This window comes from Ranitomeya imitator, chromosome 1 (assembly GCF_032444005.1).
Source record: "Ranitomeya imitator isolate aRanImi1 chromosome 1, aRanImi1.pri, whole genome shotgun sequence".
Classification (NCBI taxonomy): domain Eukaryota; kingdom Metazoa; phylum Chordata; class Amphibia; order Anura; family Dendrobatidae; genus Ranitomeya; species Ranitomeya imitator.
Genome location: NC_091282.1, coordinates 503,899,957 through 503,913,651, shown reverse-complemented (window position 1 = coordinate 503,913,651; position 13,695 = coordinate 503,899,957). Strand labels below are relative to the sequence as shown.

Sequence of the window (13,695 nt, the reverse complement as noted above, 5' to 3'; positions counted from 1 at the left end):
GGACATGAATCATAAATGTTCCCGACAGCTTCAATAAAACCCATGAGCTAGAACGAGGCTATCACACTTACAATGAGATCTTGTAATTGTTACCTCTGACTTCCGATCAGCCAGAAGTTACCATCACAAGATGACGGCTCGGGATGGAAGTGGTGCTGGGAAGAGCTGAAGACGGAGGCTGGTGAATATAGTACTAGGGCCAGGGATCTTAGCTTAGTAGCACTATTACAGAACTGCTATAAAAAAGCAACAACACTGGAGTGGTGCTTTAAATGTAAGCCCCCTGCTCCCTGTCTAATGCTTGCCTTCCAGCGTTTTCATCTGTTTTCGCCGTCGCTCCCATCGGTCTTAGGCGAAAAGTGACTTGCCTGCATCTGCAGTGTTTCATGGAGCGGCGCAGAGGTCACTTTTCAATACAAGTCTATGAGAGCCTCATTCTGGCCTCGTCCTGGCTCTTATAGGCTTGTATTGGGAGATAAAGACGTAGCTTCTGACTTCTGGGCGGTCAGAAGCTACTGTCACAAGATGGCACGGTGGGACCGGAGCGATGCCAAAAATGTTAAAGATGCCAGATGGTGAGTATATGAACAGAGGAAGGGGGCTTGCATTTAAAGCACCACTCCAGTACTGAAAAAAAAACACTGGAGTGGTGCTAAAACCAGATAAACATACCCCGTTATGTACTCCTCTACCTTTCTGTATGTATAGATCACATATAACAGCAAAACTATACATTTTAAAGATGATAGATATTTCCTTTCTTGAATCCATGTGTTAGTTGTACATCATTATGTTCTTCGATTTTTATGTACTTTTCCTAGAAAACATCAACTATAGCCAGTTTTATAATATTGTTACAAGACTTTTTGGACATAGCTTGAAAACTCCAGATATCAAAGATTTTTACAGGAGGATTACTAATCATCCAGATGCTCCAATTGACTGGACTGAGGTGATTAAATACATTTCTTTATTCTGAAAAAAGCTATCTTAACCCCTTCCCGACATTTGCAGTATATCATATCAGAGGGGAGGAGAAATGAATTATTTTTTTTTACCTACAAAAAGAATCTAACATTTCTTCTATGTCTTTTTAGCTCTTTGGCTGCTTGCAGAGAGATGAGGACATCATTGGGGCATATTTGGACCCAGAGAATACAATCTTTTTTCTGTCCAAAAGAGAAACATTTAAAAATGCAACAGGTAATAAAATGATCAGTAGTGAAATGTGCACCTGCCATAAAACATCACAGCAAAAGTGCTGCACTCCCTGGCGACATGGCTTGTTAGTTCATGTGGCTGGAATACAGGGAAGATAAAGTCTAGGGCATTTGTGAAACAAGTTGTACTGCAAATTGATATGATGGAATATGTGTAGTTTATTTTGTAATGAACACAAATCTCAAATAAACAGATGTACGGTCTATTGTATTCCCCACCTAAGGGTGCTTTCCCACAGGCATCTGTTCAGTGGCTCCGTCAGAGCTTGCGTCCGAAACACCCCCAAAACGGGATATGCGCTGATGGGGCCATAGACTATAATGGTACCGAAAGAGTGGGTTCTGACGTGCATCATTTTTGGGTGGGTATGCCTACTGTAGGCGTCCCCTCATACGTAGTTGACTGCATCTGGGTGCCTCTCTCCAATCAAAGTACCCACCCAAAAATAATGCACGTGAGAGCACACGTTTACTCTGCGGGTGCCATAATAGTCTATAGCGCCATTGGCGCATACACATGAATTCCGTTTTGCGGGGGGTTTGGACATAAACACCAACAGGGCCACTGAACAGCACCCTTAGGTGTGGGATGTACATGGAATGTGTGCAGATTACCAGGGAATTAATATATATCTCATATAAAACAGGTGTATATATTTTATTCCCAGTACTTATTTGATTGGGAAAGAGCATAAAAGTGAACTTGACAGCTGCTCCAAGCTGCCGATCCAGGGGAAGCATGTATCAGGCACTGGCTGTATGAACACAGCCAAATGTGTTTGACTCTTAAATGTGGCATTGTTTCAGAGGAAAATATACTTTAAAAGTAGCGGGGGACCGAGCTGTGGACTAGTCGGACAGGCAGGCACCCAGCGGCTTCTCTACACCCTCTGCACTGGAGTGACAGGTCTTTCTCTATACACGCACGTAGACAGAGACCTGTCAATCTAGGGCAGCGGTCAGGGACCCGCCTGTCCGACTAGTTTTCACAACAGCCTAGTTTCTGGTGGCTTTTAAAGTATGTCTTTCTCTGAAACACCGCAATGTTTAAGCCAGTGCCTGATACATGTTGTCCACAGCTGTCAGGTTCACTTTAAATATACAGTATATACAGGTGTGTCTCACAAAATTGGAATATCATCAAAAAGTTAATTTATTTTAGTTCTTCAATGCAAAAAGTGAAACTCATATATTATAGAGTCATTACAAACAGAGTGATCTATTTCAAGTGTATATTTCTGTTAATGTTGAAGATTACGGCTTACAGCCAATGAAAATCCAAGAGTCATTATCTCAGTAAATTAGAATAATTAAAAAAAAAAACTCCTACAAAGGCTTCCTAAGCATTTAAAAAGGTCTCTTAGTCTGTTTCAGTAACTCCACAATCATGGGGAAGACTGCTGACTTGATAGATGTCCAGAAGGCAGTCATTGACACACTCCACAAGGAGGGTAAGCCACAAAAGGTCATTGCTACAGAAGCTGGCTGTTCATGGAGTGCTGTATATCAGGACTAGGAAGTGGACCCTCTGGGTCATGACTTCAGAGCCCCCGAGGACGAGTGAACCAGATGGTGCCATCCCCTGTACAGGGAGTGTTAGGGACAGGCCCAAGGAGGGTGAAGCCACAACAGCCGAAGCCAAAGGGGCGACTGAAGATAGAACAGAGAGAGAACAGAGGACGGAGGGAAGATGGAGCTACTGAAGAGGCTAGAATGGTGGAGGCACTGGACAGATAGAGGTAGTAAAAGACAAAGTACTGACCGGAAAGATGAAAGCACACGTAGACGAAAACAACGGAGACTCAGAACTAGCAGGCACAGCAGGAATACAGGACCGGCAGGTATGGTAGGAACACGGGACTGGAACTCACAGCAGGAACACATAACTGAAGGCACAGCAGGAATACGGAACTGGAAGGCACCACAGGAACACGGGACTGGAAGGCACAGCAGGAACACGGAACTGGAAGGCACGGCAGGACCACGGGACTGGAAGGCACAGCAGGAATATGGAACTGGAAGGCACAGCAGGAAGACGGGACTGGAAGGCACAGCAGGAACACGGAACTGGAAGGCACGGCATGAACACGGGACTGGAAGGCACAGCAGGAATACGGAACTGGAAGGCACAGCAGGAAGACGGGACTGGAAGGCACAGCAGGAACACGGAACTGGAAGGCACAGCAGAAACACGGGACTGGAAGGCACAGCAGGAATACGGGACTGGAAGGCACAGCAGGAATACGGAACTGGAAGGCACAGCATGAACACGGGACTGGAAGGCACAGCAGGAATACGGAACTGGAAGGCACAGCAGAAACACGGGACTGAAAGGCACAGCAGGAATACAGAACTGGAAGGCAGGGCAGGAACACGGGACTGGAACGCACAGCAGGAACACAATCTAGAGACAAAGCAAGAGACGAACGGAGCCTAGGAACCTAATGTGATGCTGTTAATAATCAGCAAACGCAATAGACGCAAAGGCGTCTTACCCGGTCAGATGCAGGAGAGAAATACCCGATGGGCGCTGCCATATTGGGGGCAGAGCCAGCAGGTCACGACCTCCCAGAAGCCCCGGCGGTGAAAGGAGCACGTCTGCGCCAGAGGCGTAGCTAGAGCTTTTGCCGCCTGGGGCTGTTCCCGAGTTTGCCCCCCCGGCTCAATACACACAAAGGTTACCAAAAATAGTTTTCCTGTTTTGTAGAACTTAAACTGGGCCTAATGGTGTCACCCCCACATGCCAAACCTGTGACTTTTAATTAATATCAGAGAGAACAAATGACCGCCATACACAACACAAATAGCACATACAAGGGACAAATACCACAACACCATTTCCAGACCACATATTACCACCACATAGTGACTGAATACTACAATACTGATCAGTAATAAAAAAAAACAAAAAAACCCCACAATACTATCACCATAAGTGCCAGTATTCACCAGAGATCTGTACTTAGTATGCAGTGTCTGTGTAGAGGTAATACAAAGATCACTGGTGGTATTATACACAGGAGCTCGGTATATAATGTATAGGTAATACAGTGATCACTGGTGACATTGTACACAGGACCACTGTATATAGTATATAGTGTATAGTGTCAGTGTATAGGTAACACTGACTCACCAGTGACGTCTCTAGATGAAGTCCTTCATCTTTCATCCAGCACAGACCGCCATCATTTCTTCCAGTCAGGACTCGTTTCTGCAGGAAATAACACAGTTATCTCGAGCTCCGCTTGCAGAACACATTACTTAATTTTTAACAACTTCTACATTACACTACATGAAGAAAAAAAGGTGATATAGTGTCACTTTGCACAGTAACAGGACCACCCCCCCATTTAAAACAGTATACTCAAAAAATAAAATAAATACATCACTGCAGTAATAATATCCCTTAATGAGCCCCTATGGTAATACTATTCCCCACCCTGGCCCCGTTTATCTCATTCCTGGCTCCAGCCATATGTTCTCGCATTCTCCCTCATGAGTATCCATCCTGCCCCATGATCCAATCCTGCCCCATATCTTTCATTCTGCCCCATGTCTCCAATCATGCCCCGTTTCTACATTCTGCCCATGCCTCAAGTCCTGCCCCCAGTGTGTCCAGCAATCTGCCCCAGTGTGTCCAGCATATTACCCCCAGTGTGTCCAGCAACCTGCCCCAGTATGTCCAGCATATTGCCCCAGTATGTCAAGCATATTGCCCCAGTGTGTCCAGCATTGCCCCCAGACAGTGTGTCCAGCAATCTGCCCCAGTGTGTCCAGCATATTACCCCCAGTGTGTCCAGAAATCTGCCCCAGGGTGTCCAGCAATCTGCCCCAGGGTGTCCAGCAATCTGCCCCAGGGTGTCCAGCATTGCCCCCAGACAGTGTGTCCAGCAATCTGCCCCAATGTGTCCAGCATATTACCCCCAGTGTGTCCAGCAATCTGCCCCAGGGTGTCCAGCAATCTGCCCAGGGTGTCCAGCAATCTGCCCCAGGTGTCCAGCAATCTGCTCCAGGGTGTCCAGCAATCTGCCCCAGGGTGTCCAGCAATCTGCCCCAGGGTGTCCAGCAATCTGCCCCAGTGTGTCCAGCAATCTGCCCCAGTGTCCAGCAATCTGCCCCAGGGTGTCCAGCAATCTGCCCCAGTGTGTCCAGCAATCTGCCCCAGTGTCCAGCAATCTGCTCCAGGGTGTCCAGCAATCTGCCCCATTATGTCCAGAAATCTGCCCCAGTATGTCCAGAAATCAGCCCCAGTGTGTCCAGAAATCTGCCCCAGGGTCTCCAGCATTGCCCCAGCGTGTCCAGCATTGCCCCCAGACAGACAGTCAGACATAATGAAAAATAAAAAGGAAAATCCTCACCTCTCCTGTTCCCAGCGCAGGTCCGGTGCACTCTCCGGCTCTGCAACGCTCAGGACAGATGCTGAGCGCGCAGTGATGACGTCATCGCACCCTCTGCCCTGAGACGTCGCAGAGTCAGAGGGCGCTGAAGACGCTGCAGCTACTGCGCAGCCGCAAGAACCAGGAGAGGTGAGTATTAGCGCTGGCACCGGGGGGGTTAGTGGGGGGCGCCGCCCGAAGATTTAAAGGGCCCACGTCTTTTTTTTTTCCTTCTCCTGCAGCGCCGGCTGCGGCCCGGTGACCCGCCCCCCACAGTGTGCCGCCCAGGGCGGCCCGCCCCCCGCACCTCCCTTCTTACGCCACTGGTCTGCGCATGCTCAGACCGCCGAAGAGACGAACACCAGGGAATCCAGACGGAGAGGAGCGAGGAGGAGCGTCGGGAGCGCGCCGGCCGTAGAGGTAAGTATTGAGTGGTGTAACACTGTATCCAAGCATATTAATGGAAAGTTAAGTGGAAGCAAAAAGTGTGGTAGAAAAAGGTGCACAAGAAACTGGGATAACAATAGCCTTTAAAGGATTGTTAAGAAAAGGCCATTCAAAAATTTGGGGGAGATTCACAAGGAGTGGACTGCTGCTGGAGTCATTGCTACAAGAGCCACCAAACACAGATGTATCCAGGACATGGGCTACAAGTGTCGCATTCCTTGTGTCAAGCCACTCATGACCAATAGACAACGCTACAAGCGTCTTACCTGGGCCAAAAAGAAATAGACTTGTGCTCAGTGGTCCAAGGTGTTGTTTTCAGATGAAAGTAAATTTTGTATTTCATTTGGAAATCGAGGTCCCAGAGTCTGGAGAAAGAGTGGAGAGGCACACAATCCAAGCTGCTTGAGGTCTACTGTGAAGTTTCCACAATCAGTGATGGTTTCGAGAGCCATGTCATCTGCTAGTGTAGGTCTGCAGTGTTTTATTAAGACCATAGTCAGCACAGCTGTCTACCATGAAATTTTAGAGCACTTCTTGCTTCCCTCTACCGACAAGCTTTTTGGAGATGGAAATTTCATTCTCCAGCCGGACTTGGCACCTGTCTACACTGCTAAAAGTGATAATACCTGGTTTAAAAACAACAGTATCACTGTGCTTGATTGTCCAGCAAACTCACCTGATCTTAATGCCATAGAGAATCTATGGGGTGTTGTCAAGAGGAAGATGAGAGACACCAGACCCAACAATTCAGATGAGCTTAAGGCTGCTATCAAAGCAACCTGGGCTTCCATAACACCTCAGCAGTGCCACAGGCTGATTGCCTCCGTGCCACGTCGCATTGATGCAGTAATAGATGCAAAAGGAGCCCAGACCAAGTATTGAGTGCATTTCCTGAACATACATTTCAGTAGGCCAACATTTCGGATTCTAAAATAATTTTTCAAGCTGGTGTTATAAAGTATTCTAATTTACTGAGATACTGACATTTGGGTTTTCATTGGCTGTAAGCCTTAATCATCAACATTAACAGACATAAACACGTGAAATAGATCACTCTGTTTGTAATGACTCTGTATATAATATATGAGATTCACTTTTTTGTATTGAAGAACTGAAATAAATTAACTTTTTGATGATATTCTAATTTTGTGAAAGGCACCTGTAGATAATAGGGGAATGAGCACATTCCCCAAACAAACAGGTGTATATTGAATTTCATGTACTCTGTGCAGACTATAGTGGAATAAACACCCCATCATACTTACCGATCCTGCCGGGGTCCGTCCGTCTTCTCCCCGGGCGCCGCCATCTTCCAAAATGGCGGGCGCATGCGCAGTGCGCCCGCCGAATCTGCCGGCCGGCAGATTCGTTCCAAAGTGCATTTTGATCACTGAGATAGATTATATCTCAGTGATCAAAATAAAAAAAATAATAAATGACCCCCCTCCCTTTGTCACCCCCATAGGTAGGGACAATAAAAAAATAAAGAATTTTTTTTCCCCACTAATGTTAGAATAGGGTTAGGGGTAGGGTTAGGGTTAGGGCTAGGGGTAGGGTTAGGGGTAGGGTTAGGGCTAGGGTTAGGGCTAGGGCTAGGGTTAGGGCTAGGGGTAGGGTTAGGGTTAGGGGTAGGGTTAGGGTTAGGGGTAGGGTTAGGGCTAGGGTTAGGGCTAGGGTTAGGGTTAGGGCTAGAGTTAGGGTTTCGGTATGTGCACACGTATTCTGGTCCTCTGCGGATTTTTCTGCTGCGGATTTGATAAATCCGCAGTGCTAAACCGCTGCGGATTTATGGCGGATTTACTGTGTTTTTTCTGCGCATTTCACTGCGGTTTTACAACTGCGATTTTCTATTTGAGCAGTTGTAAAACCGCTGCGGAATCCGCACAAAGAAGTGACATGCTGCGGAATGTAAACCACTGCGTTTCCGTGCAGTTTTTCCGCAGCATGTGTACAGCGATTTTTGTTTCCCATAGGTTTACATTGAACTGTAAACTCATGGGAAACTGCTGCGGATCTGCAGCGTTTTCAGCAGCGTGTGCACATACCTTTAGAATTAGGCTATGTGCACACGGTGCGGATTTGGCTGCGGATCCGCAGCAGTGTTCCATCAGGTTTACAGTACCATGTAAACATATGGAAACCAAATCCGCTGTGCCCATGGTGCGGAAAATACCGCGCGGAAACGCTGCGTTGTATTTTCCGCAGCATGTCAATTCTTTGTGCGGATTCCGCAGCGTTTTACACCTGTTCCTCAATAGGAATCCGCAGGTGAAATCCGCACAAAAAACACTGGAAATCCGCGGAAAATCCACAGGTAAAACGCAGTGCCTTTTACCCGCGGATTTTTCAAAAATGAAAAATCTCACACGAATCCGCAACGTGGGCACATAGCCTTAGGGTTAGGGTTGGAATTAGGGTTGTGGTTAGGGTTGTGATTAGGGTTATGGCTACAGTTGGGATTAGAGTTAGGGGTGTGTTGGGGTTAGTGTTGGAGGTAGAATTGAGGGGTTACCACTGTTTAGGCACATCAGGGGTCTCCAAACGCAACATGGCGCCACCATTGATTCCAGCCAATCTCGTATTCAAAAAGTCAAATGGTGCTCCCTCAATTCCGAGCTCCGACGTGTGCCCAAACAGTGGTTTACCCCCACATATGGGGTACCAGCATACTCAGGATAAACTGCGCAACAATTACTGGGGTCCAATTTCTCCTGTTACCCTTGTGAAAATAAAAAAATGCTTGCTAAAACATCATTTTTGAGGAAAGAAAAATGATTTTTTATTTTCACGGCTCTGCGTTGTAAACGTCTGTGAAGCACTTGGGGGTTCAAAGTGCTCACCACATATCTAGATAAGTTCCTTGGGGGGTCTAGTTTCTAAAATGGGGTCACTTGTGGGGGGTTTCTACTGTTTAGGCACACCAGGGGCTCTGCAAACGCAACGTGACGCCCGCAGACCATTCCATCAAAGTCTGCATTTCAAAAGTCACTACTTCCCTTCTGAGCCCCGACGTGTGCCCAAACAGTGGTTTACCCCCACACATGGGGTATCAGCGTACTCAGGAGAAACTGGACAACAACTTTTGGGGTCCAATTTCTCCTGTAACCCTTGGGAAAATAAAAAATTCTGGGCTAAATAATTATTTTTGAGGAAAGAAAATGTATTTATTATTTTCACGGCTCTGCATTATAAATGTCTATGAAGCACTTGGGGGTTCAAAGCGCTCACCACACATCTAGATAAGTTCCTTTCGGGGTCTAGTTTCCAAAATGGGGTCACTTGTGGGGGGTTTCTACTGTTTAGCCACATCAGGGGCTCTGCAAACGCAACGTGACGCCCGCAGAGCATTCCATCAAAGTCTGCATTTCAAAACGTCACTACTTCAATTCCGAGCCCCGGCATGTGCCCAAACAGTAGTTTACCCCCACATATGGGGTATCACCGTACTCAGGAGAAACTGGACAACAAATATTGGGGTCAAATTTCAAAATAGGCTGGGTCATGAAGGGGTTAAAGGGAATCTATTAGCAGTTTTTCCTATGTAATCTGACAGCAGCATGATGTAGAAAAAGAGGAAAGAGACCCTGATTTCAGTGATGTGTCCGATTATTTACTGGGGTAGCAATTGTGATCAAATCACATATAGTTTTCTTTGCAGTAGATTTAGCAGACCTTGCAATGCTGAGCTTTGTATAGTGTCACTCACACCACCGATTAGCAGGTTTCTTTGCACATTGCATATTGACAGAAAACTGCATGGTGGGGCATGGTTGAAATGGGAAGCCTGAGACACCTAGTCCTCTCATCATACTCTACTGCTGATAAAACACTCATTTTATTTAAACAGCAAAACACAGCCCAGTATATAGAATCACTCAAAAGTTTGGACACACCTTTGTGTAATGGTTTTCCTTGTTCTTATTGGAATGGGCATATAGTACATTCAGATGGAAGGCAGCACAACCATGAATGACTACATATGCTCTTACACTAAAGTTCAGCTTTCTTACTAACAGGAGCAGGGAAAAAGAAGAGAGATACTATCCAATGTGTTGTGAAAGTGCCATTATTGGATGCTGTCTTGACCGTTTCACAACATGGAACCATTTCGCTTTTTAATAGCAAGGTATACTATTAATCTATCTCACACTGAGCCTTTCTCAAGCCAAGCCATCCATTCCTTTTTTCTTCTATCTATCCATCTATCTATCTATCTATCTATCTATCTATCTATCTATCTATCTATCTATCTATCTATCTATCTATCTATCTATCTATCTATCTATCTATCGTAGTGCCGAGGTGTTCACACCGTGCAGTAATGAGGCAGTGACCCAGGAAAGTTCACAGCAAATGTATTTATTTTCCAAACAAGTCACACAGTGAACAGCACATGGTTTCCGCTGAATCACAGCTGGGGTGTCACAACAATCTGTATCCGAGACGGTTGTCGATGGCGACTGCCCACCGTATAACGCTGTGGGATGTGAGGCATTTGCTGCTTTTGGCTCTGTCTTACTTCACACAGTCCGGCTGTTGCAGAGCCACCTGCTCTGTCACTTTGAAACAAACACTGACACACCCAAACCCTTTACTGCAGGGTTGTAACTGGAATCTATGGCCATAGGCCACTTGTAAGACCCGGCTGGAGACAGCGAACCACATCACTACCATCCTGTAGTTCGCTCCAAAAATAAAAGCCCATACCGGGTTTTCTAAAAATCTGCCTTGGGCAAATAGCTTTTCCAAGACCACACTTACTTTTATTCTGCATTGCAACCACAGCTATACCTGTGACTGCAATACACTCCAGCGGCCCTAAAACGCTTTTATGTGCATCCTGGGGCATACATAGTGTTCCTCTCATATAATACCCGTCACTGCCTCACACTATCTATCTGTCTCTCTGCTGCACATCTCATATCTTCACAACATAGAAGATGTGAAGCATGTGAAGATACCAGATGTGCAACATCTGTGCTAGCATTTCTTCTGCGGTGTTGCTATCAGTGTGTCAAGAGTGGGAGAAGAGGATTGCATTGACAATCCAACACAATGGGCAGTACTTAGAACACATTTGTTGTCATAAACTTGTAAATGACTCATGAAAGAATAAAGTTATGATAAAACCAAGCACACCATTGTTTTTCTTGTGAAATTCTCAATAAGTTTGATGTGTCACATGACCCTGTTCCCATTGAAAAAAATAAAGTTGGATTCAAAATGGCCACCTTCAAAATGGCCGCCATGGTCATCACCCATCTTGAAAAGTTTTTCCCCTCCCATATACTAATGTGCCACAAACAGGAAGTTGATATCACCAACCATTCCCATTTTTCCAGCTCTCTGCACTGTGATTGTTCAGGCAGAGGGTGCACCATACTGACATCATTGCACCCTCTGACATGAACGTCACAGCCAGAAGACGTGGATGATGCCGCAACAGAGGAATGGGGGAGGTAAGTATAGCAAGTTGCGGGGCCCTAAGCAAGCTGGGGGACGGCCCATTTGCAAGTGCCGGCACTGGCACAGACACCAGGCACCCATAGCGTGTCGGTGTCCCCGACGGTGAGTGGGCCCCTCCAACTGCTCAGGGCCCCGGCAGTTGCCCGGATGTACCGGGTGCTGACGCCGACACTGGATAATGTTTACTGGGTAATATTGTGGAGCAACCTGAAGACACGCCCTCTGTATGCAACACCCCCCTTAGTAAAGACCAGAAAAATTAGCACTGCATAAAAAGTCCCATATCTTTAAAATCATATAGCGGGTTTAAGAAAACAAAGAAACAAAAAACACAATATTCAGGGCATCAATGTTAATAAAATAAGAGCAAACACTGGCCAGTTTTGACCTGGTCACAGGTCTTTTTAAAGAAATGTTTTTTTTTATGTGGATGCTTTTAAAATAATATACAGGGGCATACTCACCTTCCTGCAGGCCCACAGATCCAGTGCAGGCCTCTCTGTTCAGAAGTGACAGGATCAGCAATGCCTGCGATTGGCTTTAGAGGTTAGGTGACTAGAAGACCAAGTCATCAATGAAATATCCGATGTTGCGCTTTTCTTCTGACCTGAATACTGTAGCAAGTAACAGGCTTCAAGCAAGCATACCTGAACTTTTTTTTGTGCTGGACAACCACTTTAAAACACCCATACACATTAGATAAAAAGCCATGTAAACTATATGGCTGTCTGTGGGCCTCCTGACTCTTCCCAGACAGGTAGATGGAGTTCGGTTGCCTGATCCCTCTTTTCTGCAGGCAGGCACAGTTCTGGCATTGGATTAATCCACTATCCCCACAGAGAACACAGGAATGCTCGGCCAAGCTGGGCTTTCTTGTGTATTGGCGTGTATGGATAGACAGATGTCAGCAGATTGATCATTCAGCCGATAGTTATCTTATGTGTACGGTTAGTTTAAAGGAGTTACCCCCTACTAGGTCAACCCCTTTATGTTCATCATGTTTGGCCTCGTCAAAATGAAAACACATACTCACATTATAAAGGAAATCACATTATGAATTGTGTTTTCCTTAAATTACATCCACCACAGATATTTTTTATAAGCATTAATATCTATGTTTTTTTTTACAGATGAGGCAATATTCCTGTATACATGCCGCTGTAAGTACAATATTTTACAATGTTATTCTTGTATTAGGCCATGTTCACACAGTGCGTTTTTTACCGCGGAACCGCGGCGGTTTTGCCGCTGCGGTTCCGCAGCTGTTTTCCATGCAGGGTACAGTACACTGTACCCTATGGAAAACAGGACACACTGTGCACATGGTCCGGAAATTGTAAAAAAAAAGACGCACTGAATAGCTCCCGGAAAAAAGAAGGAGCATGTCAATTCTTTTTCCGGAGCCGCAGCGGTTCTGCACCCATAGACCTCCATTGTGAGGTCCAAACCGCAGTAAAACCCGCAGATCAAAAATATATCTGCGGGTTTTACTGCGGTTTGATGTGCAGAACCGCTGCAGCAGGAAGTGCGGGGAGCGGGCGGAAGTGCGTGGGCGGAGTGTGGCTGCCCCCCCCGTGTTCCGATCCCGCCCCCCCGTGCTCCGATGCCCCCCCCCAGTGCTCCGATGCCCCCCCCCCAGTGCTCTGATGCCCCCCCCGTGCCCTAATCTCCCCCCCTTATACTCACCCGGCGTCCCGGTGTCCGTCCGGCCGTCTTCTCCCTGGGCGCCGCCATCTTGCAAAATGGCGGGCGCATGCGCAGTGCGCCCGCCGAATCTGCCGGCCGGCAGATTCGTTCCAAAGTGCATTTTGATCACTGAGATATAACCTATCTCAGTGATCAAAATAAAAAAATAGTAAATGACACCCCCCCCCTTTGTCACCCCCATAGGTAGGGACAATAAAAAAAATAAAGAATTTTTTTTTTTTTTCACTAAGGTTAGAATAGGGGTAGGGGTAGGGTTAGGGGTAGGGTTAGGGGTAGGGTTAGGGTTAGGGGTAGGGGTAGGGTTAGGGGTAGGGTTAGGGTTAGGGGTAGGGTTAGGGGTAGGGTTAGGGTTACGGGTAGGGTTAGGGGTAGGGTTAGGGGTAGGGTTAGGGGTAGGGTTAGGGGTAGGGGTAGGGTTAGGGTATTTTCAGCCATTTTAACCCTAAAAAAATTCCTAGAAAACACACAGACTCTGGCTA

At 46.5% G+C, this 13,695-nt stretch overlaps 1 protein-coding gene across 1 annotated transcript in view; it reads left to right on the top strand.

Moving 5' to 3' along the window:
• Positions 1–547: 547 nt before the first annotated feature.
• LOC138675002 (WD repeat-containing protein 64-like) overlaps positions 548–13,695 on the top strand; it is a 178,129-nt gene continuing 164,981 nt past the window's right edge. The window contains exons 1-4 of the mRNA XM_069762941.1: positions 548–575; positions 822–952; positions 1,098–1,203; positions 10,060–10,169. Coding sequence (XP_069619042.1) covers positions 548–575; positions 822–952; positions 1,098–1,203; positions 10,060–10,169 — 375 coding nt within the window. The remainder of the gene's footprint in view (positions 576–821; positions 953–1,097; positions 1,204–10,059; positions 10,170–13,695) is intronic.